The 27,404-nt window shown below is 49.0% G+C and overlaps 1 protein-coding gene across 9 annotated transcripts; it reads right to left on the bottom strand.

Moving 5' to 3' along the window:
- Positions 1-55: 55 nt before the first annotated feature.
- Positions 56-26,846, bottom strand: LOC125720402 (RNA-binding protein 47-like). Of its 9 annotated transcripts, none has more exons than XM_048995778.1 (6): positions 26,693-26,846; positions 25,576-25,802; positions 3,520-4,691; positions 2,062-2,274; positions 547-734; positions 56-456 (listed from the first exon to the last, which is right to left on the bottom strand). In XM_048995778.1, the coding sequence occupies exons 3-6, from the start codon at positions 4,658-4,660 to the stop codon at positions 214-216; spliced, it is 1,785 nt and encodes a 594-aa protein (XP_048851735.1). In that variant the 5' UTR covers positions 4,661-4,691; positions 25,576-25,802; positions 26,693-26,846; the 3' UTR covers positions 56-213. The 9 variants fall into 9 exon arrangements, with proteins under 9 accessions (XP_048851735.1, XP_048851732.1, XP_048851733.1 ...); XM_048995775.1 differs by having other exon boundaries at positions 26,527-26,842; XM_048995776.1 differs by having other exon boundaries at positions 26,670-26,842.
- Between the last annotated feature and the right edge of the window lie 558 nt (positions 26,847-27,404).

The raw sequence follows: 27,404 nt of genomic DNA, 5'->3' as shown, positions 1-27,404 counted from the left end.
TTTCTTTCTTTCTTTCTTTTCGTGTGAGAAGCTTTCTTTTGTTTTCTTGTTGTCATTTTCACTTTTGCTATACATGCGCTTAATCCTCTACCAGTAATACTGGTCTGTCGCAGACGCAAATGGCCTCACTGGGACACGCGTGCGATGGAATGTTCCAGAGGAATGAGTGCTTTGGAAATGCCAAACGGCTCCTTCAGTGTTCGGGCGACTCCTTCAGTAGGGTTGGTAGATGTCGTGGACGGGCACCGGGAAGGCTCCAGCTGGAAAGGGCTGTGGTATGTACCCGGTGTAGCTGGCATAGCTGGCTGCAGTCATGCCCGCATTCTTCTGCAGGGTGGCCAGGGCGGTGCCAGTGGGCGTGGCAATGGGCACGTAGCTAGCGCCGTACAGGCCTGCGGCAGCAGGAAGGCGCTGCACGCCGTGCGCCACAGCGTACACTGGGGTGAGCGGGCGACCCTGTGCCAGGAAACAGGAACTGCGAATGAGAAGCTGAACCTCATTAAGTATCAGCCAATCGGTAAAGGTCCTTCGAGTGTGACAAGTTACCTGGAAAGGGGGAGGGGTGGAGACGGCAGGCATGACGGCTGACGCTCCAGGGGGAGCCGTGTGGTCAGGCTGCATGGGGAGGGGGCTGATGAGATGGTCCAGGGCATGCAGCTTTCCGTCCTCCATGAGCTTAGCAGCAGGGCTGGCGGAGAACATGGGGTACTGGGCTCCTAAGGCAGGCAGAGGCACTGCAAAGGAGAGAGAACAACCCAGGGTAGCTGTGAGTCCATAGGTGTCCACTAGGGGGCACACTGGCCACAGACACACACACACACACACGCACACACACACACACACACACTCACGAGTAGGGTATACCTATCCTTATGGGGCCTGCTCATTCACATCAATGGAAAAATTCTAACGCTAACTATGACAACCTTAACCACTACCCAGCTCTATCCATAACCAATAGTAACCAATTTTTCATAGCAGTCACTGATTTTTAGGAAATAGAGTTTTCCTGGTTCCCCATAAGGGAAAAAAATATATATTTATCAGGTTATGGGGACATTGTGTCCCCATAAGGATAGGTATACCCGCTCACACACACACACACACACACACACACATATACATACGCACAGCCACATGCAATGTGTTGCCAAATGACTGGCGCTAATTTATCTACCACATAATATGAATAAACTGATTTTTGCTTTTAGGTTATTTTTTAATGGAGGCAATATTCTTTTTAGTATGTCTGGACTATGATTTGAAAATTTTTGGGCATCTAATACTCAGCTAAATAATACAGAAAATAAGTATCAGATATTGTGTGATTCATAATTTTATATCCATGACATTTTTATAATGAATTCATAATAAGTTTTGAGAGATAATTATAGCAAGATACTTAATGCTAAATATATTTATATTTTAACTGTTTCATCTTTGTTTTTATTTCTACATATTGAAACGTTTAAAAACAGCGTAATGTTGAATCGTAATGTCAGCAAATGGCCTGTAGGAGCTGCGTCTTGTAAAATCTTAGCTCTACTGAACTGACTCATAATGTGGGTATGTGACACCAGTAAGTTGGCTACACCTAGAGTGGGGGCAGCCCCAGGTGTGGTTTTTGTAGATTCCGTCATGGGGTGTGAGAAATTTGCTTCCTTTAATAAGCAGAGTGCCCCACCCCAGGCAGGTCCGGCACCCACGTCTCTCCCTTCAGGGGAAGTTGCGCAAGTTGAGGAAAAATGAGAAGCCCCCTGCGTGCAGAACGCGGCGTGCGTGAATCCGGCCGTCTGGCCTGTGGAGACGAGCTCCGAGTCAGGCGTCATTATGGATCGGCCACTTCAGGAACAGCCGTTTCATTGGGCGAAGGCTAGCAAGAGGCGGATGGAAGCTCGTGGGGTTAATTCTCGGTAAACCACAGTGCGTTATACCAGCAGGGCAGAGTAAGTAGAGAAAAGATATATGTATATTGGCAGAGGATAGAGGCAGCGCAGCAAAGAAATGACCCGACCACCAGACGGGGTAGTTTCAGGGGATTTTGAAGGTGAGCATCCTCACAGTGACTTGAGCCAGGCTTGATGCCCGCTGGGTTGACTGTAGCCAGCTCCAGGCTGGGGACCAACTCATAGGTCTTGTCCTGCTGCTTTGCTTTACCCTCATGGTATCTGCTGTAGATGCCACGGCCAGCTGAGTACCCCCCCAGGTAGGAGCCCCGGGGACCAGGGCCCCTACTCCCGGTGGCCGCACGCCCTCGGCCCCTTACAGTACCTGCTTGAGATATAAATGAGAGAGGCTCAGGTAGGGGGGCGGTGTGTCACGGGCCTTTGTCTGGGGTGACAGAAACACACGCTTGACAGGAACCTAACCGACAGCGCTCAAGGTTCTGGGTGACAGCTGGTTTTGGATTCCTGGTTTGAATTTGGCTTTACAGATGAACTTAAGAAAATTAATTTTAGCAGTTGCTCCTTGAATGTGTGTCTTATATATGCATGTTTTGGGGGTGGTGTGTAGATAGCAGCTTCCTGTCCACCATTGCTGGATCTTTTCTCCAGCACAGCTCTTGTTTCATCTGATCTCAGGTCTGTGAAGGTGAGTAGTGCTGCTTCTCGGCGTCCCTCGGCCGCGGCGGAGCAATCGCATGATCCCCATGAAACTGGAGACTGAGCCGGCGGAAGGCTGTCAGTCTGGGTGCTGCGGCGACCTGCAAGAAGGTCAGGCTGGGCTTTTCCCGTCTGCTCTCAGGATGGCCCAAGACATAGCAGTCTAAATATAGACACCCGCTACAGAACCAGTGGAGCCTGCTGTCTGAGGCAGTGTCCTCACTGATATGCGCATTGGGACATGGGTGAAAATGTGACTCCGTTGTTCCGTCTAAGCTCAAGGAATGACGGGAGACGAGCAAGACCGGCCCCATTTGCAGACTGCCCATGTCTTGTAACAACAGGGGCTATAGAAGTAACGCCAATCGTGCCCGATACCCAGGCATTTCGCGTCTGTCCTTTGAGCTGTGCCATGTAGATGTCCCCGTGTAACTCCCCAGTCACCAGCGTTAAAGGCGGTGGGAACTTGATGGAAGGATGAGAAACAGAGCAGACAGAGAGTCGACGGCACATTTCGTTATCACAAGAAGGGGGTATCATCCAAGGAGCAAAGCGTCGCGAAGTATGCAGTAGAATGTTCAAGCTACTGGGATAGTGTTTAGTCAATCAAGCCAAATTTTATGAAAGGAAAATGACACAAAATCATGTAGGAAGATCTTTCTCTGCCACCCAGAACATCGAGAATCAAATAAATAAAGCAATTCGACATTCAGACGGAAAAGAGTACCTTCGGCATTGGATTGGCGATTCAAGAAATTCATTAGCGTGATTTTGTAACCAATTTGCGGATATAACAATGTGATCGGAATTATCGGTATTAGTTAATGCCCAGCGAGGGAATGAAGGAACCACACGTCAGAGCTATGGTGTCACAATAACATCCACAGATAGCAAAGCAGAGCAAATGAATTCTAACCTTTGATGAAGTAGTCTCGGTTGGGTCCTATCAGTGTGTTGTAAGGGTATCCGTAGTAGGCGAGAGCATAGGGGTCACACTGGTAAATGTAATTAGGTTGAGAGTTCTCTGGAGCTGGGGTACCCTTGGAGGCTTTCTGGTAGCGTGTGTACTGCTCCTTATCCACCGGCTTGGCCAGGGTCACCTCTATGCAGGAGCCCTCTATGTCGGAGCTGTTGAGCTTGTCCATGGCCAAGACGGCGTCTTCGCGGCTGGCGAAGTGCACGAAGGCGTAGTCGCGGATCTTCTTGACGCGCTCCACGCATCCTGGGTTGAACTTGCCGAAGATCTTGCGCAGCGTCTCCTCGGACGTCTCGATCATGAGGTTGCGCACGTACAGGATCTTGACGGTCTCCATGACGTCCTCGTCCACGTCGATCTCCGGCTCGGCCCAGTCGACGGCGATCTGGTGGCCCCACAGCTGGATCCGGCCGGGCATGAGTTTCCGGCGGGCCATGGCGGCCGCCCTGTGACTCTCGTACTCCACGAAGGCGAACCCACGGTTCTTCATCTTGTCGGCGGCGCTGGCGTACACGATGACGTCCAGAACCCCGTCCGTCACCTTGGAGACCTCCTCCAAGATCTCCTCGCGCTTCTTGGTCTTGGGGATGCCCCCGATGAAGAGGCGGCAGTTGTCCACGCTGCAGCAGACGCCCAGCAGGCGCCCGGGACGCACCTCGTAGTTGTTGAGCTCCCGCACGGCCCGCTTGGCATCGGCCTTCCGCGTGTACGTCACGAAGGCGTAGCCGCGATTCTTCCCATCAAAGTCCATCATAAGGCGCATCTCATAGATCTGACCTATCGACTCGAACACGGGGACCAGCTCGTCCTCGTACACGTCCCGTGGGATCTTGCCCACAAAAATCTCAGTGCCCCTAGGAGGCGAAGGTCCCTCCCACCCGGGTGGCGGCCCATACTTGCGCTGGCCGTTCTCCTGGACCATATTGTAGCCCGTGCGCTCCATAAGGGCCACCAGGGCACTCTCGTTGGGAGCTCCAGCTACACTCTCTGGCACAGCGACGGGGGCAGGGTGGGAGTGGCAGGAGGCCTTGGAACTGGAGGAACTTGGCTTACTCATTGAGGTGGAGTCTTCAGCGGTCATTATGCCCAAACCTCTCGCTGTTTCCTGGGGCCTGAAAGGAAATAAGCAGGACAGTGATGCCTTCAGAATCCTCGACGGGACACAGCAGAATGAACTTACCCTCCATCATGGACAGTGAATCAGCCATTTACCCTCCTAGTATTTAGCACAGTCAGTCTCAAACGGTATTTTAATATAAGCATCTCCATTATTAACAATTGATGACTTAGCAATACATGTAGTATTATTATAGTCAAAACCCAAATGGTAGAAATTCATGCTATTGCAGGATTATTTTTGGCACATGATTAAGGGGTGTGGCCATTAGGGGTACAGTCTGGGTCAAGTGACTGGGAGGATTACGCTCATGCAGTTCACCTGCTCCTTGTTTGCTTTCAGTATAAACGACAGGTTTTGGTTTTCTCTCGCTCAAGTGATCCCATCTGGATCGTGAAGCCAGAATTGCGGCTTTTGTTTTTAATACCCCCGATTGTTGCGTGAACACCCACCCCGGGCTGACTGAAAAGGGAATGCCCGGCTTGTATAAAATACCCACATCTCGCATGGCCCTGTTTACCGTCCAGACTGGAGCAGGTCTCACAAAAGCACTGACGTATCTCACGCTCTACCTCGGCAAACACGAAACTGTGTGTCTTTAGCTTTTACTGGATTATGATGTCTGAATGATTAGTGATTATTTTTGTTATAGTTTAATACAGCGTCTGTATGGGAATGCCTTAAGCAACTGAGATCATGAAATGAAATAAAAGAATTAACTCGATGACACTTGGCTATGGTTACTCACTAGGGACCTGAAGGGATTATAGCCCAAGGCCGACTGATTTATATTGCTGACACACACGCACTTTGTATGTGTGTGTGTGTGTGTGAGCGGGTACCCTTTACCTTATGGGGACCAGCAAACTGAATTTAACGTGTGTGCGCGAGTTATTTGAAAAATGTGGCAGCGTCTATCATCATGCAAGCTACACATTTGAGGTCGCTGAGGTTTGGGGTCCCCCTGTTGGCCACAAGCAGTCAGTACAGCAGATGGAGGCCAAGGGTCCCAAGGCGACTTTTTGAGTGGAGCACCACCCCTGTTCCTGACCCTCACCATGCCCCTATAATCAAATGAGTATGCAGACCGCTTGCAGTTCCCATTTCTACCACTAGAGAGCTCTTTTTTACCGGAGTGTCACCAAAGTCATTTGATAAAATGCCGCATGGGTGAACAAACACGGTATTGGAGGAGACGTATGTAGAAATTTTACCTATCATAGTCTCTGGTGGCATAAATCAGCAAAAGGTAACTGGAAGATGGGATCTCAAGCCTGAACTGAGAACCCAAAGTGTGGCACTTGTGCTGCTAGACAACCGCGCCATGACAACATCAAGGGGTCTGTATTGTTTGCATGATTTACTTTTAGATAGTTTAGGAGACCAAGAAAAGTCAAATGTCAGCAGGTAGCATTGATGTTACGGCACAGTGTCCCTCTAAAGCACTGTTTCCCAACCCAGCGCTCGGGAAACTCCCGGACAGTCCACGTTTACGCTTCCTCTCAGCTCCCAGCGCACCTGTACCAGGTAATCAACGTTCCTGATTGGCTGGGAGCTGGGAGGGAGCAAAAACGTGGACAGTCCAGGCTTCCCCGAGGACTGGGTTGGGAAACGCTGCTCTAAAGCACGGTACTTGATTTTAATCGCTTTCTGTTTAAAAGGGGATAAAAAAACAGGAAGCTATGAGCTACATATAAAACTCAAGCATTTTAAGTGTAATAACGCAATCATGTTGACACAAGTAACGATACATTCCAAGAATAATAGTAGCACTATCAAAATTCTAACTTGGCATATGTTAGAGAGCTGAAATAAAATGTGTTCTCCTGATAACCTCTTGGAAATTGCCCTCCACTAACCTGCTAGTACAAGCGCATCATCGCGGAACAGGTTTCACTTTCAAAACCGGATTTAGAAAAAAAATATTAGGCTTTATCTTCGAACGCGTTCGAGCGCGAATCTTTCCAGTCGTTACAACCACAAATCAGGAAATTCCATTCTGTTAACGGAAGGCCTCACTGTAGTTCCTTCAACATTTGTTTTGTAATAATGTTGAAAGAAAACTGATTCATAGCTGAGACGAACGACACACCCAGACTTATGGAGAAACCCGGAGAAGCAGCTTATCATTTTTATTTAATATGTAATTATTATATTTACTTTTAGATGTTAATTTTATATCCTTATCTACTGCGTTCTGTTTTTGAGTATTTTTTGCAGCATCCAGAGGACGGAGAGGAATGTCACTGTTCACCGGCTGCGCATATGACCAGAAATCGTCCGAGTCTTGCATCCAAGCTTAAACTGCACGTCGGATTTTGTAGGCCGGCCTTTGTTCACGAAGCCGCTTTTGAAGCTGACTGCGGACAGTGTGTGATGCGGGAGGTCAGGGAGCTTCATCCCACTTCAGCTCTCGGCGCAGTTTTCTGGAAGTGAAATTCAGAATGTCTGCGCTCGGCCGGGTTTGTAGCAAGAAGTGTAACCCCCGCACAAAGAGAACTGAAAGTCTCACGCAGAGCCGTCCTCCCCACTCCCAGCTGGGAAAATTCCTCCCCGACTGCTGATATGGCGATACGTCGCCGTGCATTATGGGGGATTTAGGGCACAGTGTCAGAATGAAAAATGGAGGGTGTGTCTCCTTATCGATCGTGTTTCCAGAAATCTATCCTGCCTTACGGTCTCCCGAACACAACATACCCCTCTGGGGGGTAGGCATGACGGATGACGTGGGTGATTTAACAACCGTCATGCTGCTTGGTACCGTCCCCACCTGGTTACCAAAGGACCTTCTGCAGAACCTGAGACCCCGAGTGTATGATCAGTGGCGTGCGATGTCATCGCTGCTCAGGTGATGCCAGAGACCACAGACAGGAGATGATCTCTCTGTGAAGTGATGATCGCAGGAGGGGCCATGCACAGTTGCTGTTTCAAAAGAGCTCACTGCCAGACCCAAGCAGATCTCTCTTACTAACCCTAACCCAATATGATCAGGTGTAAGCAGGTTTTTCTTACTAACTCTAACCCAGTGTGACCTGGACTAAGCAGGTCTCAGTCACTGACCCAAACACAATGTGACCTTGTCTAGTAGAGCTCTGTTACTAACTCTGACCTTTTGTGACGGCGTGTAAAATGTAGCTTTTGAAGTGCAATGTATTCAGCACTAAGACTTCCAGCGGTATGAGAATACACATTATAGACAGTGTTGTCTCTAAAGCACTCTTTATCTGACGGAAAGTATTGCATCAGAAAACAGTGGAACAGAGAGAGATACCCCCCCTCCTCCCCCAGCCAAGCTGATATGGAAAGCGCAAGTTTCTCCATGTTCAGAGCAAATAGCCAGAACAAAGGACTACATTCAGCCTTGGGGGGTGTGTGGGGGGGGGGGGGTGGGAGTCGGGGGTTGTGGGTAACTAACAGCCCGGGAAACACTGCCAATGTCTCCAGGATGCTGCTCAGGTGGGGGGCCGATGCATTCAGTGACAAGACATTTCTAGATGGTGGGAATTTTGATGGGGTTCACAGCCGTTTGTCTTCTTCACAGAGAGGAAACAATAACAGAAAGGTAATGAAGACTAAGGATCAGTCTGCTGCGGGGGCTACTGCGTGTAACTTTGAGCATCATAGAGAATATGCCAAGTCATAGTGTTCGGAGGCCAGCAGGTGGCGTGACAGTTAAGGCCACGTCAATGCAACCTGCAGGTTAACACGCTGATACCAGATCAGTTCCAGAACACTTAGCAGCTCCTTGAGGAAACCTCAGTTCTGCCGGTGTTCCATCGTCACGGTTATAGACCAGAAGCAAGCTGGAAGGAGAAGGCCGCTGAGATATTGCTAAGAAACCGAGGAGGCATGGCCAAAACCCTAATGCAATAAGTCAAATCGCTACCTTCGGCATTACACACCTACAGTTTCACCCCGTTGTCAGAACAAAGGTCCACATTGTAAAACGACGGGTCTTATCTAGAGCACACACATTAAAATTCTGATTAGCGGGTCATACTCTACTGCGCTAAAACGCTGATTAGACAGCAAAGGAATCATATATTGAAATGCTGACTGTATTAATGCGATCTTTATCGGCCAAGATTGCAGCTACGGGGGCTCGCAGGAAGCCCTTGACTCCCCACCAGCGGGGGGGGCTCTTCTAGGAACCGGCGACAAGGACAGCAGTGAAGTTGTGAGAAGTAAGGAGATATGGTGCGACGCCTGTGTCTGGCCTTGGCACCATGAGCTTCGACGGCCAGGAAGTTGCTACATCCGGCCCTGTGAGTACAGTGCGGCCCGCCAGCTGAAGGGTCTTGTGTGCGGCTCAGCATGTCGGGATGCTGTGCTCGTGATCAGAAGGTCATCAGTCTGAATCCCACAACAAGTGATTTCACCATCGTGTCCATGACACCCCAGCTATTGCAAGTACTGTCTGATGCTGCCTTTTCGTTTGGATGTCACTGTGAATAAAAGTGGAACAGTGAAGCGTAATGAAATAAAAAGCAAAAACAATGATTTGTACCTAGGGTGACCACCGGATCCATGCCAGGGGGTACATTATGAGCTGGGACAGGGTTTGAAAACAACCGATTCAATTAAAAGACCTGGATTTCGCTCAAGCATGGAGTTTTTGCTGTTTGCTGATTGGTGAGTCTCCTAAAATCATGCAGGTGTCACTGACGTTAATGTGAAACAGCTGGATGAGCTTCACAGTGAAGGAAACGAAGCAGTAAAAGCACAAGAAGAAGTGAACTATTTAGCCAAGAACAGGCGCCTTTCAGCTTTAAAGTAGTTTGTAAAAGCTGAAGTAGCTCACGGTGTCCCTCCTCACATGGATTGAATGGTAACCATATTTGCGTCCGCAAAGGTCAGCGGCTAACGAGTGCAAGCTAATGACTGTTGCGCAGGAAGTGGAAGTGGAGACTGTGGGCAACTTTAAGCCTCAGTCACATGCAGGAGGTGAGGGAGAGGGTGGCGGGGGACAGTGGGGCTCCTCGGCTACCTGCGAGGGAGGCGAAGTCGAAGTCATTCCCCTTCATGTAGATCTCCACTTCCTTTTACTCTATCAGGCACAATCTTCCCAGGACGCTCTGATGATATGACTCAGCATGCGGTTATCCCCATGTGCACTTTGCGGCTCACGTTCAGCAGGATGCAGAAGCTCTGCTATGCTGTCTAAGCCACAGTTGGTCTCACAGGGGGAGGGACCTGATGCCATGGGACCAATCGGCTGGGCACATGCACGTGACAGTCGGCCAATGGCAGGGGTGCGAAACGAGATGCTTGGCAGAGCAGAGTGGGCCTTGCCGGGGTTACGGTGCCGTGTGAAACGGCTGGGGGGGGGGGGGGGGGGGGGGGGGGCAAGCGGAGCATGATGGGAAGCGCATTTGACAGGAGGGGGTTCCTGATTACAAATTAAACCACAGTAAATATACTGAAATCCAGTCAACTAAATAACTGTGTCAGTGAATGGGAAATGTCCTAATATCTAGACTGAGTCTTAATATCTTAGAATATCCCTGTTTCTATGACGCCCGGCTATGAAGTTCACTCACTCATGTCCTTCACAATCCATGTGTGAATAGATGAACCCCTAAGACCATTCTGTACTGTTGTGGTATGAAGTATTTGGGTTTAAGAGGTCCACAGTCAACTGGTGCTTATTTGCTTCTCTACTATAAACCTCATCACATTCAGTTCTGCACAGTCAGTGATGCGATCAGTCAAAACGAGGGCACGTCGCGGGGTGCTGCTCTCGGCCTCTCAGAAGCAGCGGCTTTAAGGCCTCGCCGCATCCCAGTGACCGAGCCGATTGAGGACAGAGCAGCAGTGAGATGGCGATTTTTAACCTGCTGACTCTTTGATCGTTGGGTAGAAGCAAAGAATTTATTAACCTGATTAAATGTCCAACTTGTGACCACCGAGTGTCACCTGGACAGATATCTAGGGCACTGGGCCTTTCATCTTTTAATTGGTACACAGTGTGAGCTGTTCATCTTGTTCACGGCATATCACACACACTCAGGGTGCCTTTCTACTGCACCAGGTACCGAACTATTGGTACTTCAAAGCATTGTCCAAGTCAACGATAAGTGAATAAATGATACCGGCACCGAATGACATCCCAATGCGCAGTGAAGTGTTTTTTTTTTCCACTGAATTCAAAAATGAAACAACTGCTTTTTCATATCAGACGTCCATGCCAACAGAAAGGGGAGAACCAGACTGAAATTATTTTTGGACGAGGAAAGATGAAGAAGAGTGGTAAGTACAATACGTTTGAACTATGCTTTTTGAAGATGGCGGTTGTATTGACACACATTTGCAAGTCCCACCCTGAAATCCCAAAGTATCACATGAGCACACCAGCTGATTTGGTACTTCTGTACTGGTACTGGTACTGGTGCAGGAAAAGGAAAATACAAGGGGCAGTGTGTGGCTCCGTGGACTAAGTCTCCATGCTTGTGATCAGAAGGTTACCGGTTTGAGACTGGCTTTTGTAGAATTGCCACGTGTCTTTGGGCCCTCAAGGAAGGCCCTTGAGCCCCCAGCTCCATAGGTGATGCTACAGGTGGCTGCCCCTTGCTGCCAAATGTCGTGGAGAGCAATTTGGGGTAAGAAAAAAAAGACAGCTACCTCACAGGGATCGGTAAAAGTGTAATTATCCGTAAAAGTTTAGTACCTGGTTCAACGAAAAACTGATTTTGGAAGACCAGCTGTAGAGGAACTGCTGAATAGTGCTGGAGATACCCAACAATAAATCTCCATGCATGTGACGGGAAGCAGAAAAAGTCATGAGAGTGGTCACCATAATCAATACACCGAAAGAAACAAAACGGTCACTGTTGTATTTACATTGGGCAGAGTGCAGCAATCAGAGAACATAATGCATACCACCTAATCTAACCAGTAAAGGGTCAATGATTTAACCTCCCTGTGACCCCAAAAGGAGCCTGACATATGCATCTAACAGAACAAGGTGGACCGTTTAAGTTACTAAGGGCTGCTTGCTGCTAAATCTGCCTATCAATGATCAACCCAGAGGGGAAGAGGCATCTCTACGGATCATCGCTCCATCTAAACACAGGCTGTAACCAGTGACTCTTTGTGATTGCAGTGATTATGTACTCCAGCGCACCAACACTAGACGCCCGTACACATTACAATTGGGGTACTGCTGTGGCCAGACGTCCCTCCTGTGGGCCAGAATCCAACAAGGCAGCTGGATTTTGAAATCCAGCATCATCTGGACCCTTTAGATGACACGTTTCTTGGTCATTATATGAAGGTAGACCATAGAGCACACTGCATTTTCCCCAACCCACACACTACTGCCCAGTGGAGCCCAACAAGGTTAAATATCCTTTCATAAACTCTACCTGGCTCTAGCTGTAGCTGGAGTTACAGCAGTTGCCTCAGGCCCCCAAATTACCTGTGTTGTGGAAGAAGGGAAACAGGCAAGTTTTCTTGGGGGCCTCCTAAGTACAGCTTTGCCAAGGGCCCTTGAGAAGGTAGGACCGGCCCTCCATGAACCAGTTCCTTCTTACGCTTCCTGCGGTTTGGCCAGTCAAGGGGTCTTGAGCCGCATCCCCAAGTGGGATAGGAATGTGGATGTCTTAACATTTCTGAGGGTTACACTCCAGACTAAAGTGTAGTTGGATCTGCTACGTGCACCAAGGCAATGGACATCTGCACACTTCCTTCTGGGTGGTTTCATTTCCCAAGTCACACAGTTTCATTTCTGTCTATTAAATAGACATGGCTTGTCTCAGACCCCACGCTGTCAACACAGAATGCCATGTCATGGTTGGGGCTATTGTTCATAGGACGGTATATCTGCTGTAACTAACCGCTAGTTATCTAAAGAACGTAACACGAGTTTTGAGACATCTCACTTCCTACAGCTATGCACAGTGAAGAGCTTAGAAATCAGGTCACTGAGACGTGATCTGAGGAGACTACCGACGGTGCAGGTTCAGCATAAATGGCATGCAGGCATGTGTCACTGCGTCAGCTCACTGCAAAGCCCGCAGTGGCCATCTGGGTGTTCCTCACGTAGTATTCATTCGTTCGCCAGGGAAGGGTCTAGGGGGGCCAATGTCCCTGTGACAACTTGCATGGCTCTCTGTGCCCCCCCCTCAAATAGTATGCTACTTGGGTCAGAAATAAATGTGTTATTATTATTGCTATTATTTTTATTCACATTCACAGTCACAGTCACAGTGCACAGCTACTGCATCACTGGTCCCTACACCTTGCAGTCTCCCTCTGGAAACGCGTCCCTACTGTTGGGCACTCCAGCTGCAGGGACTGCAGTCCTCGTTTGCAGTGGTGTGTGCTGGCAAATACCTGTATCTCTCCCCACCTGCTGTTCATTTGTTCTTCTGTCAAGCCAAGCCCTTTTCATTCTTATATCGTAATATAACAATGAAATAAATATCCTTCTTGAAATCCACTCCCCTTAGAGTAAATACCTTGAACTAAACTTAGCTGCCAGTGAATATACACGTAGCAAATATTCACACAGCCTTTTGTCTGTCCTTTAGCTTACGGTGTTTAGCAAAATTTACTATGGAAAACATATTCTAACATAATGTGTCTTTAACAGTGTCTTTAAGCAACACTTAGAAAGTAGAACCCGGTTTAATCTGTTTCTCCAGACCTTCAAACACACACATTTAAATATAGGTGACATACAGGCCCTAGTATGCAATTAAAGGTCAAATGAGACATGATTCATTCCTTGAAGACTCCTTGCTAAGTGCTCGCTGTTGATGCTGTACCTCAGATAAGGTCTGCACCCTTGATGAGGAGGCCCCAGTTTTACCCCCTTTGCGCTGCAGCAAAATCCCCCAGGTTGACACTCACGATAGTTGTCGACCCTGTGGAAGGTCCCCTGGATGAGTTTGTGGACACTCAACCAACCCTTTGGGTCAGCCAACACTGCCAGCCTGTCTCTTAATGTGGCTTCTTGTTTAACCAAACCCCGATGCAGAAATGCATGCTGGGCACTTGACCTACTTGATACTGCGAGTTAAATCTACAAAACCTACTCTCCTGATCACTGGCGAGCAAAATCTTGAGATAAGCCGTCCATTAAGGAGAAGCCGAACACACAGTTTTAGTGTACATTACGGTCTTACATTACGACGGTGAATCATTCTTGAGCGTCCGCAGTTAAACAAGGACAAAGCGTCCTTGTCATTCTGGATTTCTCTTGCTATTTTAGAACAGAAATTCTGTTGTTTGGCACCCTTTAATCAGACATGTCAAGCCTCCATGTAAATGTTCTACACAATACAAATAGAGGCGAAGGGTTCGCCCTTACCGCAAATATTAAGGTGAGAACGTGGCAAATCGGGATTTCTGCCCACCGCATCAAAGTCGAGGCAGCAGTAGGCCAAGCAAGAGAGCAAGACGAACGATGGTGTCAATGCCCATGGACTGTCTATTGATTTCAAATTACATACAATATGCTATGCTAATATGCTACACGATTTCAATGATACGAGCTGCCCAGGAAGGGCAGATTTGCTCGGCCCCTGGAACATTTCGCACCATGGTATACCAAGTGCTTTCAAATAGGACACATCTGATTTAAGCAGCCCAGGAATCCGTTGCATCCGCGCAGCCCTGTGGCTCGTTCAGGTTTGTTTACTAGCAACAACAGGCCATTTAATGGGCTGAGACGTGTCCACCAGGGCATCCTGCATTCCCCGCTGCTGAATTATGGTGACACAACAGTCTTAGCCTGTCCTAGACGAGCCGCCTCCCTTTTCTGCCTGTGTGGAAGATCTCAGGCCTCAGTTACATTCGATCTCCTAAGGTCAACTCCAAGGACGTTCCCCCACAGCTGGTACCAGTGACCCCGGATGCTAGATTACTTCAGAGGGGTTTCCCGGCACTGGGGAACCCTTTCAGCCCAGGTAGCGTAGAGGAAGTAAGGAGAATGGTTTTCATGAAACCCTAACCACATGAAACTCGTAATCCACGTGAAGAGCACCCCACTTACCAGTAAGCCGTCCTCCCTGTACCTCGCTCCCCCCAGTAGTGCTCTGGGAGGCTTGATAGCTGGTCAACTCTACTGGCTCTCTCCCACTGCTCCCAGGTCGCTCTCCGCCACGGCTGCTCCTCCTCCTGGCGTATGGTGCAGGCAGCACAAACGGAGGTGCTAAAGGTACTTTCTTGTTTACACAACGCTCGGAGAGGTGGGGCCACTTCGGGGAGGTAATCCCCCACCCTTTCTCCTCTCCTCCCTCCACCTCCTTGACTGAGAGAGCAAGACCAAAGTTCTGCAGTTTGCTTAGGTGACGGATGTCTCGGGGGGTGGTGGAGGAGGCAAAGTTGTTCATTGACGGCGGGCGGCAGAGGCACATTTAAGAACTGTCTGTGCATTCGGTGAGGTTTAGCTACTGGACGGATACCTTAAGCCTTTGAAGTGACTCCCGGGATCTTACAAAAAAATGCTCAGTAGTTCAGTTCATTCTGTCGCCGCTCATCCTGATACCGATATTTGTGAGTCAAACCACCAGATGCATCTACCCTTTTGCTCTTTAAGATACTGTCTCAGTATTTAACAGGTAGCTAACCCATAATGCATTCTTCCCACACGGCCGACTGAAACACTGCCTCTTTAATGGAAATGATTTTAATATGCTCATTTGTGTCAGATTATGGCCATAAACATTAAGGCCAGCTACCTCTAACCCTTACCCCTCCCCTAAAAAATGTGCCTCTTCGATGGCTGATGGGATTGAGATCCATGTGAGTGGTTACAACTGTAGCCGTCAAACAGCACCTTTGATTCAGCCTTAAGAAGATGAGCTGGTTGGCCTATATAAAAGCGCCACTCGCCACCCCAATCATACTGATCGCCGTGCCTTCAAAACATTACAGCTGTCACGTCGTGCGGGGACAGTGCAGGAACAGAGAAGGAGCAGTCCAGGTAGTCGGGGAAACGAGGGCTTTATTGTCGGGGAATACATAAAGCCAAAGACGGACGACAAACCAGCTTCAAAGACAGACCTAGGGAAACGGACTCAGACGCGGACTAAGATACACAGGACTAAGCAGAAATAACACGAAACAGCTGGCCACAACCGGGATTGCACACGTGGTAAATGAGGGGCGTGGCATAAAGAGGAACGGACGAGCCGGGTATCACAACAGCTATGATTTTCAGTTGGAAACTCTGGTAATACCTAATACCTAATCAAACCATGCTCTGTCTGGCAGTAGACTGTACCCGGAATGATGCCCCAAGATAAAACATGCATGTGGAGTTGAGTAGTTTGATAAACATATAAGATTCATTCTGGGACACCATACACATTACAGCAAACTGCACCCTGCTGTATGGTGTTCAGATGGCAGTTTTAGTAAAGGTACTTTCTAAAACAAAATGAGAAACGCTGAATGGAAATACAAGGGGACTTCCAGAGGTAATCCCGAAAGCTCAGCCATTTCGCAACACGATAAATATCCACTCTCAATAGGCGTCTTTGCTTAAACAGTTTGGCGAAGCCACAGATCATTGCAAAAGCATGAACCGCTACGAAAAAACTCACACGCGGATGTCTTTTCAGGAGGAAATCGTCTGGTCTTTGTCGGGAGTTTTACCAATCTATAGTGCAAGCTGAAACGAAACTGCCAAGCCATTCTGCAGGCTGACGCTCCATAAATGATTCACCAAGACGATGCTCGGTACTGATTTCAGTTGAGGCAATAATTTAATCGAATCACTGATTTACATCAGAGTTTAAGGGCTACCTTAAGTACAAGGTGACTTTTTGTGAGCGTGAACAACCTGTGAGAGTTTTAAATGTGTGTGTGTTTAATGTGTGTGTGTGTTTTTGTCGAAGAGGACCTACAATTTCATCTGTCATACATGTGGCCATTTCACTGCGGTGATTCAGACAAATGATCTTGCTGGACAACATCACAGTCCCACGCTGGATTGACCAACCTGTAGGTCTAGAGCAGAACCCTGTCCACCACCTGTCTCCTCATTACGTATGACAATGTGCATCGGGGTATTATAAAGTGTAACCAACACCAGGCCACCGGCCACTCAGTCCACACATGAACATGTTCTTTGAGAGAAGGTAACACTCAAGTATAGCTTGATCCCAGATGACAGCCAGTGTTTGTTCTTTTAATCGAGACTAATTCCACAGAATTTCACCCTCCTTATCAGGAGTGACATGAAAGTGCTGGCAGGTGGGATCCCCAGTTCTAAGTAGAAAATTAACTTGTGAGATGGTTATTGCAGGGCCTACTTTCTCATTGGCTCGGAGTCATGTGTTAGGAAATGCCATAGAAACCGGTTTTTCTTATTGGCTAAGGTCATGTGTTGGGAAATGCCCTGTAGAAACTGGTTTTTCATTGGTTCAGAGTCATGTGTCGGCCAAAGCTTCAGATTCAAAAGAACCGAAAGTTCTTCCCAATAAAAGTATATGAAGTATGCTGAGATGACGAGTTACCTCCTGTAACACCGGCTGAAAGCATCTCTACGAATGTGTTCACGAAAGAGGAGCTTGGATTAGATTTCTATCATTTCTCCAGCTGGTTCAGTTGCACCTATGAAACTTTGAAGCCGGTTTCTCAGCGTCTCTAGTAGATATCACTTATCCAGTCTCCGGCAACTTACCAAAGGGCCTTTAAATCCAAATGCTGTTCGATGGGGGTGCAGGGAACCCTTAGCCAACAACAGAGCAGTGACCATTGAGCAGTTGTTACTGTAACATTGTATAACATGTTAAAATGCAGCAAAGTGAATGTGAAGAATTTGTGTCACAGATTCTCGGTAATTGTGCCTTTTCTCTTTATGGCCTTTACATTTAACAGTTATCCTCTTAATATCCTATCGATAACTAAAACTGCCCATTTGATTTATCATTCTTTGTAAGACTTCCTGTTCTTAGGAGGCAAACATCAGAGTTGTTTTCCCTCCAAGGCCTTGTCCCTCTCGCTACAAGCCGTCTGTCCATCATATCATGTGTGGCTCGGCACCCATGCTAATTATTCTTAGCAGATAGTCAAAGCTTTCCGCTCTATTTTGGCTTCGTTATTTAGGCTACGTTCTCGGCCGCCGACATCGCGCCAGCCGCACTTTCAATATCATTCTTGTTTTACTTCCCTCCCTTTCGACCATCTGGAACCTTCCGAAGTCTCCCAGATGTCTGACTCCAGGCCTCAGCCTCCCGGGCTGTTTGAGTAACCGCCCTCCGTCACGTGAGCGCCACCCGCAGGGCGTCGTTGAGAGGGTGCGATGTGGCCTGACGTGGTGCTACTTCAGGCAGGGGCTTGTGGGAAGATACCTGAGCTACCGCGTGCCACTTGCGGTTGCCGTTATGTGTGCGATAATGCAAAATATCCCCGGCTGCGTCATCGCAGTGGCGACAGTGACGTTTGTGCTGAGGACATCACTGACAGGAGATTTTTCCTACTTCCGGTACAGCACTGACTGCCTGCAACAAAGTGTCCAGCTGTGCCCATTGCTGCTGTCCCCCTGGGGGAGTATGATTGCAGTCGAGGAGGACAGAGACACGGAATCGATACTGCCCAGAGTGGGCGGCACCAGGATTGAGCCGGCATGTGGGAATTTAGCCAAGAGCTAATTTAACGGCCCACATCCAGGGCTGTGTCTGTTTGCACTGTTCATTTTGCAATGTAAATGTGAGGTTTTAAGACAGGTCTGTTAGGAATGAGCTGGAGCTCCCCCCATAGCTCCATGAAGCGCATGGCTCTGAACCACACAGCACACTTTTATTGCTCAGCTGTTTCACAGAATGACGAGTCCGGCTCTCACTGCATAGAGAAAACCAACTCGATGCAGCAGAAAGCGCACTTAAAAGCCAGAAACACACTTAAAACATACTTAAATCCGGAATGAAACCTTTTCAATCCTACTGTATTGACGAGGGAGGGGGAACTAGTTGTAGGAGATTTGCTATACCAGTGTTTCTGAACTCTGCCCTCAGGGCTCCCTGACAGTTCACATTTTTGCTTCCTTTGCTGGGAGGGGCCTCTGAGCCTGTGCGCGGAAGGTTGCTGGTTCAAATCCTATATTTGGCAGGGGGTGCCATATAAATGGCAAACTCAGTTTATAGACCTTGGGCTTCACTCTCACTCTCAGTGCGTGTGCATGTTTCAAAAGAAAAGCATGGTGAGGTGTGTGAGAAGAAAGATTCTAACACAGGAACAAATGGCATTTTAAGTCAGTGAGCGTCTAACTGAGCCGTGTGAGGACAATGTGCCCCATGCAGCGAGAGAGGACAGAGTCCAACCAGCATCACGGGTTTGCAATAAAAGTATGCATTGTCGCATGGTGTGCTGATAGTGCAGGATTGAAAACAGGGTGACGGCATGCGGTGGGGCGGGCGGCCGTCAGCATGCAGGCAGACGCCGTGGACAGAACCAGAAATTCAAGCTGCTGTTTTGGCTCGGAATGCAGCATCTCCAAAAACTGTTTAAGCGTTAGAGGTTCCGGACTAAAGTCATACCCAAAACAGGTGCAGGGATTTGACAACAAACCGAAGGAACGAACCACTACCCCCCCTCCCCTCCCCCACACACACACACACACCCCCCGCCCCCGTCCCAGAAGAAGGAAGTAATAAATACACAAACAACAAAGAAGCATTGAAAGTGGTCCCTTGATTTTCCCTGAGCGTGAAGGGCAGGTGAAGGTGAGGACCTGGGCGGCGACAAGGAATGGCAAGGGACACCGTGACACAGCGATGGCCAATCACAGGGGAGGCACACAAAAAAAAAACTCACACGACAGCCAATGAGGAGTTCTGCAGTACACACTAATAGCTCATATACTCCAAATAAGGAATTGAGAGGGATATTATCTGGAAAAGTGCTGCTTTTTAGAAGCTGCTCTTGCCAGCTTATCTGTTATATTCAGCTATAAGATTTTTTTAAACTATCAGCTGCTTTCATTTAATGCTGAGAGCCATTCCTATGCAAACACACCATTCACACGTACAGACACCTGGGCAACTCCAGTTCACGTTTGCATGTTTGCAACTGTGCATGTTGGACTGGAGAATCTGGAGGAACCCCCACAACGGGAGAACATGCAAATTCCACACATACAGAACCAGGGAACTGAAACCAGGCCTCCAGAGGTGTGTGGCAACCATGCCAACCACCGCGCCACCCACACGACTGAAACAATAAACATATTTAACTGTCAATCCTGAGCATGGTATGGATATAATGGGATTATCATATCAGGGCTGCTAAGCAACAGTTGCCATGGTGTCATAGTCACATGGAGTCACCAGTGAGTTAGATGTTTCAGATGAGTTAATCCTGACAACGAGTATTCTTTTGTTAGGACAGTCAGAGATCCCAAAAGGGTCACCAATCTTGCCAAAACAGTGAAAATGTGTCTCTACAGCTGTATATGCTATTTGGGGACCACAGGGGTCAGGGGTCAAACGCATTCACAAGATTCTGTACATGGGGCATTTCTGCCATGTTAGCAATAACTGAAGATAAGGCGGTGAATCAGAGACCTTGTCATTTACGCTAAGCGGGTTACCAAGACGTAATACCACTTCCAGAAAAGAGCCGACTCTGGATTTAGAAGAACCAAGGTTGTTCAACAGAAACCTTCTACTTTATATTATATATTATAATTATCTGTCAAAAGAAGTTTTTCATAATAGTCTGTTAGATCCACCCGTGCGTTTTCTGGTGGCTAGAGACGGCAGTGAGCGTGGAGACATGACAGCTGACAGCTGCCCACGTGTTCGTACTGCAGGTGGGAACCCAGAGGGACGCGTAACCACGCACACACACACACACACACACACACACACACACACACGCACACACACTCACACACACACACACACACACACACACACACACACACACACACACACACACACACACAAAGTACACCCCAACCCCTGCAGGTCTGAGAAAAAGTTCTACCCACTGCGCAACCATGCTGTCCAATAACTGATAGAAATTAGCATAGAATAGAATAGAATAGAATAGTGATACTTCATTATTCCTGATGAGGAAATTCTCTTCTCTTTTCATCTACCCTGTCTGGCTCTCCATGAGACACACAGACACATATGCAGGTGACAGTAATCTTGGGGGAGGATTAACAGTGCAGGACCGACCAGTGTGCAGTACCCCAGGTCCTGAGGTTTAGGGTCCAAGCTCAGGGGCCCGATGGCAGCAACCTCTCCGACAGGAGGCACAGAGTCCTAACTCACGGGGCCACACACCTCCCCCGATATACTGGTATTGCTGAGTCTCAGTGGAGAAAGACATTCCTCAGACACAGTGCCATGCAGAAGTGTGGCAGGAATGGACTTATAAGTTTCTCTCTGTCAGAAAAGAAGGAGCATATGTGGTATTTCCCATAATTCAGCCTCTGCTCTAGTCGCCGTTGGCTACTTCCTTCAGAACACCTCCCTGGGGTTTAAATAGTGCAGCACACATCTTTTCCGACCTCGTGACCATCAGCTCTATTAATAACATGCGACTGCGCTTCCTCCTTTGTGGAACTAGAGGTGGCCACCTGATAATGACGCTCAGCTTTGATTCATCGTCACACAGTCTGGACAACAGCAGCCCGCCAGCTGATGGTACGTCATCACGGCCCAGGATTTATCCTCTGAATGTAGGTTCAAGGTCATGAAGGGAGACGGAGGATGGAGCAAACCATTCCCAGGTGGGGAAGGGGTGCCTTTTTGAAAGGGAGCAGCTCATTAAGTTCAGACTGCAGCAGGACACGGAGCGAGTATGGGAGATTAAGATCTACGCCAGGAAGGGACAAACAACAGGAACAGGCCGTACCTGTCTGGATGCAGGGTGGTGACGGTCCACTGGGCTCATCCCAGCCCATCTGCTAAAGATAATGACTGCCTCCATGACATTTTACCTGTTTAAGCACTCCATGCGAAACGTACTACTACGTCATCCTAAGACACCCCCCCGCGACTTTGCGGTTCCAAGTTCTCGATATGCCTAATTTATCCTAATCCTGTTTTGCCCGTTTTCCACATCACAGTTTCCTGTTTGAAGCACTACTGAAACGTAGATGCATTCTCACCTCTAATATGTTCCTACTTGTCAAATCATTAGAGGTTGGGTTATGTTTTTTCAAGTACTTCACAGCTAGGGCGATATCACATTACGTGTCAAGTTACATCGCTTTATTATTTAAGGAAGGTATACTTACACTCCTCGCATTCTGCATGCTAGATAACGCAAAGGCGGTATTGCGACGTTCAATTCAGGCCTTCGACTACAGAGGACAGTCAGTTGCCAAACTGCTACCCTAAACTGCAAACAAAAGCTTTGTACAGCAAGTCAAATTAGCACAGATGATGGGAGCTGGCAGCTGTTTGGCTCTATAACGTTTCCAAGCCTGTATGCGAGACCTTTCTGATACAATACCCAGTAGGCATGCATCTGATTATCAACATCTTACCTTTCCACATTTTGGAAAAACCTGTTTTCGCTTTTTCTGCAAAGTGTTCCGGATGTAAACCCGGAAACTCAGGAGAAATAAATGCTTGTCAGCCTGTTCTTAGTGCCCAAGCAATGGCTGACGTTGGCGGTGAGGCACCAGCCTAATGTCACAGATGAGAAGCAGCCTTCTGATCGTGTTTCTCTTTTGTTGCTTGTATGTATTCTTGGGTACTTCCTCATGCCATCCAAAAGAGACTTAAACAAGCGGGTGTCTCTGAATTGTCCATAGTGTGTGTATAAGTGGCCTGTGATGGACTGCATCCTGTGTAGGGCGTCCCCTTGCCTTCTGTCCTCTATATCCTGTGATAGGCTGTGTGTGATCTTTTTCTGGATTTAAGTGTTTATGTAAGGATGACATTGTGTTATAATGAGACGTCTTGTGACCATGATGCTCAAATGACTGACGCTGAAATGAGTGACTCTAAAATTACGACAATGAAATAACTGATGAACACTGAAATGACAACTGACGAACACTGAAATAATAGCCGACGTTGAAATCATGGCTGATAACACTGAAATGCTAACTGATACTGAAATCATGACTGACATTTTAATGATGACTGATGGCAAAAATATGACTGATGAAAAATTCACTGATGCTGAAATTATGACTGCAAATTATTCTAGGCCTGGATATTTTATCACGGAGAGGAACACTCTGAGAGGTGTCCTCCTCTTTAAGCAGTGCACACGGACCCCATGCCACTGTGTCAACCCCGAATCTACCCACCCCTTTCCCTACAAGGACCCCTTTGTTTGCAGGTATGTGAAGAGAGGTACTGTAAAACGGGGGGAGGGGACAGAACCTCCTTCTGTCTCAGGCAACCGGACCCCCGACCGAATCACTGCTCTGTAATCCGTGCCATGCCTGAATTTGCGTTTGGTTCTTCCCGTTCCTGGGGAACGAGAAATGACAGACCTAGCTGTCTGCTTGCTGAGCTCATTGCCGGTTGGACAGCTAGTCCGCCTGGAAACCATCATGTCACCAAAGCCCTGGGGGGGCCTCCCCCAAGCGGGTAGCCATAACCGGGACCATCCCCGGCACCGTGATCCTCCAAGGTGCCCTTCATAAAGGAGCCTTTGGTCTCAGCTGGCTTCATCCTAATAAGTCTCTCTTAATTAAACAGGTGGAGCGAAAGCCTCTTTTAGCCATAAAAGGGTTACAGACAGTGTTTTTTGCAACGGGACCCCCGGCCTGTCCAAGCCCCCACCTCCCCCTCCCCCTCCACCCGTTTCCCTCAGATGAATAGTGTTCCTGTTTTGCAGTCCAGGTATGAGGTTTCTAACGAATTTGTACTGCAAAAGTCCCTTCCAAGGGCATGGAAAAAAGACACACAGCCCCACCATCTCCTCCTGTGCCATCAGCTTTTGCCTCCCATTAAGCTTCAAGCTGTAGGAATGTTTGCCTCATTGGCCAGAGAAGCTTCAATAAACACTCAGCAGGTGCACTGAGCCACAAGGAACTTCCTGGAACTGACTATGTCACTGGAATTTATGCATGTTGGTGAGTCACATGATATGTCACATGCTTCCTTAGTCTGAGTCTTTCAGATTTTTCCAGTAGGATTCAGACAGTTGATTCCCTAACTCAGCTACTGTATGAGGTCAGAAGAGTCAAACCAGCAGAGCTGGATACCTGTGGCTGAGCTAAACGCCCGCTGTGCTGCTTCACCACACAAATTAATAGCTGCCTCTGAGCTGGGCTCCTCTTCTTCTTGGCACACTCCATCCCTCTCTCCCCCTCAGCTTTTGTTCTTGCGTCTCTCTCTCTCTGGAAATGGAGGTGCGTGTCGACTGCTCCCTGGCCCCCCCTTTCCCGGGCCGACTTCACCCCCACCTGCATGGAAACACTGTGGTACCAGGCCCGACTAAACGCTGACGCCCGCCCTGCCCGGCCGGTCCAACAGTAGTACGAGCTGCCTGTGGGGGGGTTGGGATGGATTGGTCTCACACGGGCGCACAGGCGCCCTGTCAAGTCACCACGGTACTGAACACTGACCCCTCATCAGAGGCAACAAGGTACAGTGTAATAATCTGAAGGCCTGCTCCTGTCAGTTGATCCTCTGAGCCAATATGAGTTGAGCCTGCATACATGGAGGCTGCCGGACACATGCTGAGGCAGCTGTCAGACTCTGAGACACACTGACAGAGTCTAAGGCCCCATGACTGAGTCTGAGGCCCCCAACTGAGTCTGAGCCACGTTGACTGAGTCAAAGGGCCCCCGGACTGAGTCTGAGGCTCCCAACTGAGGTCCACTGACTGGGTTTAAGGCCCCCCAACTGAGTCTGAGCCACACTGACTGAGTCTGAGGCACCTGGACTCAACATTCGCCAAACAGCCCAATGCTCGTACGTCCCAAAAAAAAGGCTCACTGAGAAATGTGCCAAAATGGATTCACCCGCCGCTGATTAGCATTAGCCTGCGTCATGTTTCTAAAGTGCAGTTTACCGGAAGGCCCTGGAATGTGGCACAGCGATTCCAAGAAATGCAGCTTAGTGGCGTGACATGGGTAACGAAGGTACAGAACTGGTTTGCCCAGAGTACCCGATCGCTATCCGCATTCAGGATTAGCAGATGAGGAGAACTTACAAGTCCGGCGAAGTTATGCCCGGGGTAAAGAGGCACTGCATTTCACTCACATCAGAGTCAATGGCAGAGTCGTCAAAGTACACATCGTGAGGGCAGGTTAACTGCTAATTCCGGAAGGACACTAATTCTGTAAGGACACCTCTGTGTTCTGTTCTCCATGATTCTTGCCATTGTACCGTTGCTGCCATGGTGACCCCTGATTGGATGGACAGATGGAAGGCCAGGAGACAATCTCTACATCTGATACCTTCCCTAGCCCCTGTTTACATCACGGACACGTCCCCCCCCCCCCCCCCCCCCACACCTGCCTGACAGGAAGCTCCCCCCCGGCATCCCACTGTTACTCTATATATTCCCGAATCTCACCTCCTCCCAGCAATCCTGTCTCTGACCTGTCTGACCAGACCATCCACACCTCATCCGCATGATACAGGACCCTGTTTTGGGCATGGGGGGGTGTTGGTGGAGGGAGGGTGCATCGATGCCGTGTTCTGGGTTAACGCACAATCCCCCGGCACACACACTTATTTAAAAAAAATAACGCATGGTGTAGAGATATGACTGCGACTTCCAGGGGAACTGCAACCGGAGGCTTGCGAAACGCAGTTTACAAAGAAAGCTCCACACAGGCAGCGACACCCACATTTGCCCCGTGAGGCGACTCACAACCGGCCCCCACCCCCGCAAGCCGAACACTAAACCCCTGCACAGGTGCCCCGACCGCAGCGATGGTTTACAATACCCACGGCACCCCTGGAGGCATGCTGTCTGGGTCCCGCTGCCCTCCTTACCTCCTCGTGCGTCGGACTGGGAGAGCCAACCAGCCGGCTGGAGTTTCCGAGAAGTCCTTCAGCGAGTGTGGGGGGGGGGACGCCGTCGGAACAGGTGCATCTCGTCTGCCCACCCCAGGCGTGTCCGGTGTCTCCTTCTCCTCGCTGTGCCGCCGTCGCGTTCCCTCCCCCGCTGGTGCCCTCGTGGCCGTCTCACAGGACACCGAAAAACAGGAAGCCGGCGAGATCTTGGGAAAGAGAGCGAGCGATTAGCGCGAGTCCCGGCGCAGTACCTGCCGCTCACGGACATAAGGCTCACATTCCAGTGTGCAGGGGAGGGGAGGAGAGGGGAGGGGAGAAGGCGGGGGGAACTTTAAAGGGTGCTGATAGACACACACACATACACGCACACGGAAACGACACGCGTGTTTGACTCAGCTGCAGCCCGACAGCAAGGTCCCTCAACCAAATGTGAAGGAAGACAGTAGGGTACAAAAAAAACAGCAAGTGTCGGATAAACGGAGAGAGAGAGAGCAAGAGACAGAGAAGGAAGGGAGAGAGAGACCCACTGTGGCTGTGGGAAAGTCAGAGTCCTCTCTGCGGCAGCAGTGGCTGGGCTGTCTGTACACTCCCTGCTCTGAAACTCGCCAAACCTGAATCACTCTCCCGGCACCTCCGGCATCCTGGACGGCAGCACCACGCCACGCTGGTCCCACGCTCACAGGCAGCTTCTGCCACTAACATCCCCCTAACACGTTCGTTCACGGTCCCCCTTGCCTGTCCATTTCATTCTGCTTACCTGTACGGGAGCTCAGCTAGGAAACAGGAAAGGTAAAAAGCAGACAGAGGAGAAGAGGAGGAGCAGGAGGAGCAAGGAAGTGGCATTCTGCCCCCAGGACAGGAAAACCTGTCGTGGATCAGGAAAGATCGCTGACCTGTCGTGTTCATGACTGACGATCTGAGTCCACATACCTTTGTAATAGACGTAAAATAAGGTACTTCCTTTGTGTGAAGCTCAGAGGACACTAGGCACAGTGATTTCGGAGTCCCTCGTGTGCTAGTTAAGAAAACATGGTCCAGACCATTCTCGTGACCCAAATGACCCGGTCTCTCACCGAGCACCACTGGCTGCTCTTACTGGTTCCGCAGAGGCCGCCTCCTGGAGACCTTCGACCTCCCCGTCTTCACACCTCAGCCTCGGCTGGGGCGTCGCGCTCCGTCTCTTGGGTGCTCGACGGAGCAGCCTGTCCTCTCAGGGCTCTGTGTGCCAGTGCGTTAGAGGAATTGCTAAAAAGAGAAGTAGCTCCGATTCTCTTTCTGTTTCAAGAAACCACGCGTGCAGGGATGCGGGGGCTCGCCGCCATGGTGCAAGAGGACAGAGGACACTGGAGTTAGGACCTCAATGTGGACCCCCCCCCCACTCAGACCTTATGCTTATCCACACACACACCATGTAGCAGGGAGGATGTACTACGTAGGTTAACAGCCATATACAATGAAATATAAATAAACTGAACAACGCACAAATGGTGACACCTATCTGGTACAGCAGGTGACAGTAATGTGACAGAATGCTCAACCAGTGGTAAATGAGCCAGGAAATAATGTCCATGACCCTCGTTTGATTGGCCCTGCGGAGCTTTTGGCTCAGGCGCGCTTGAATGGGGGTTAAGATCAATCGCACATTCAGGGATTCAAGTATCTTAATTTGTCACCTGCAAAGTATACAGTCGGACTACAACCTGCAGCGAGATGAAAGTCGGTCAACTCCGCTACAATGAAAAATAACCGCAAAGTAAATAAACGAAAGAATGGAACAGAAAAAAACAGTATAATAAATATGTAAATAA

The sequence above is a fragment of the Brienomyrus brachyistius genome, chromosome 25 (genome assembly GCF_023856365.1).
Source record: "Brienomyrus brachyistius isolate T26 chromosome 25, BBRACH_0.4, whole genome shotgun sequence".
NCBI classification, from domain to species: Eukaryota; Metazoa; Chordata; class Actinopteri; order Osteoglossiformes; family Mormyridae; genus Brienomyrus; species Brienomyrus brachyistius.
The sequence above is the reverse complement of the archived record's forward strand: the minus strand, read 5'-3'. Positions and strand labels throughout refer to the sequence as shown.

Coding starts and splice junctions, on each gene's coding strand:
- LOC125720402 (XM_048995772.1), bottom strand. CDS start 15,076: ATGCACAGACAGTTCTTAAATGTGCCTCTGCCGCCCGCCGTCAATGAA. Junction 2,275..3,519: donor CCGAGACTACTTCATCAAAG/GTTAGAATTCAT, acceptor TTATATCTCAAG/CAGGTACTGTAAGGGGCCGA. Junction 457..546: donor CCACCCCTCCCCCTTTCCAG/GTAACTTGTCAC, acceptor TTCCTGGCACAG/GGTCGCCCGCTCACCCCAGT.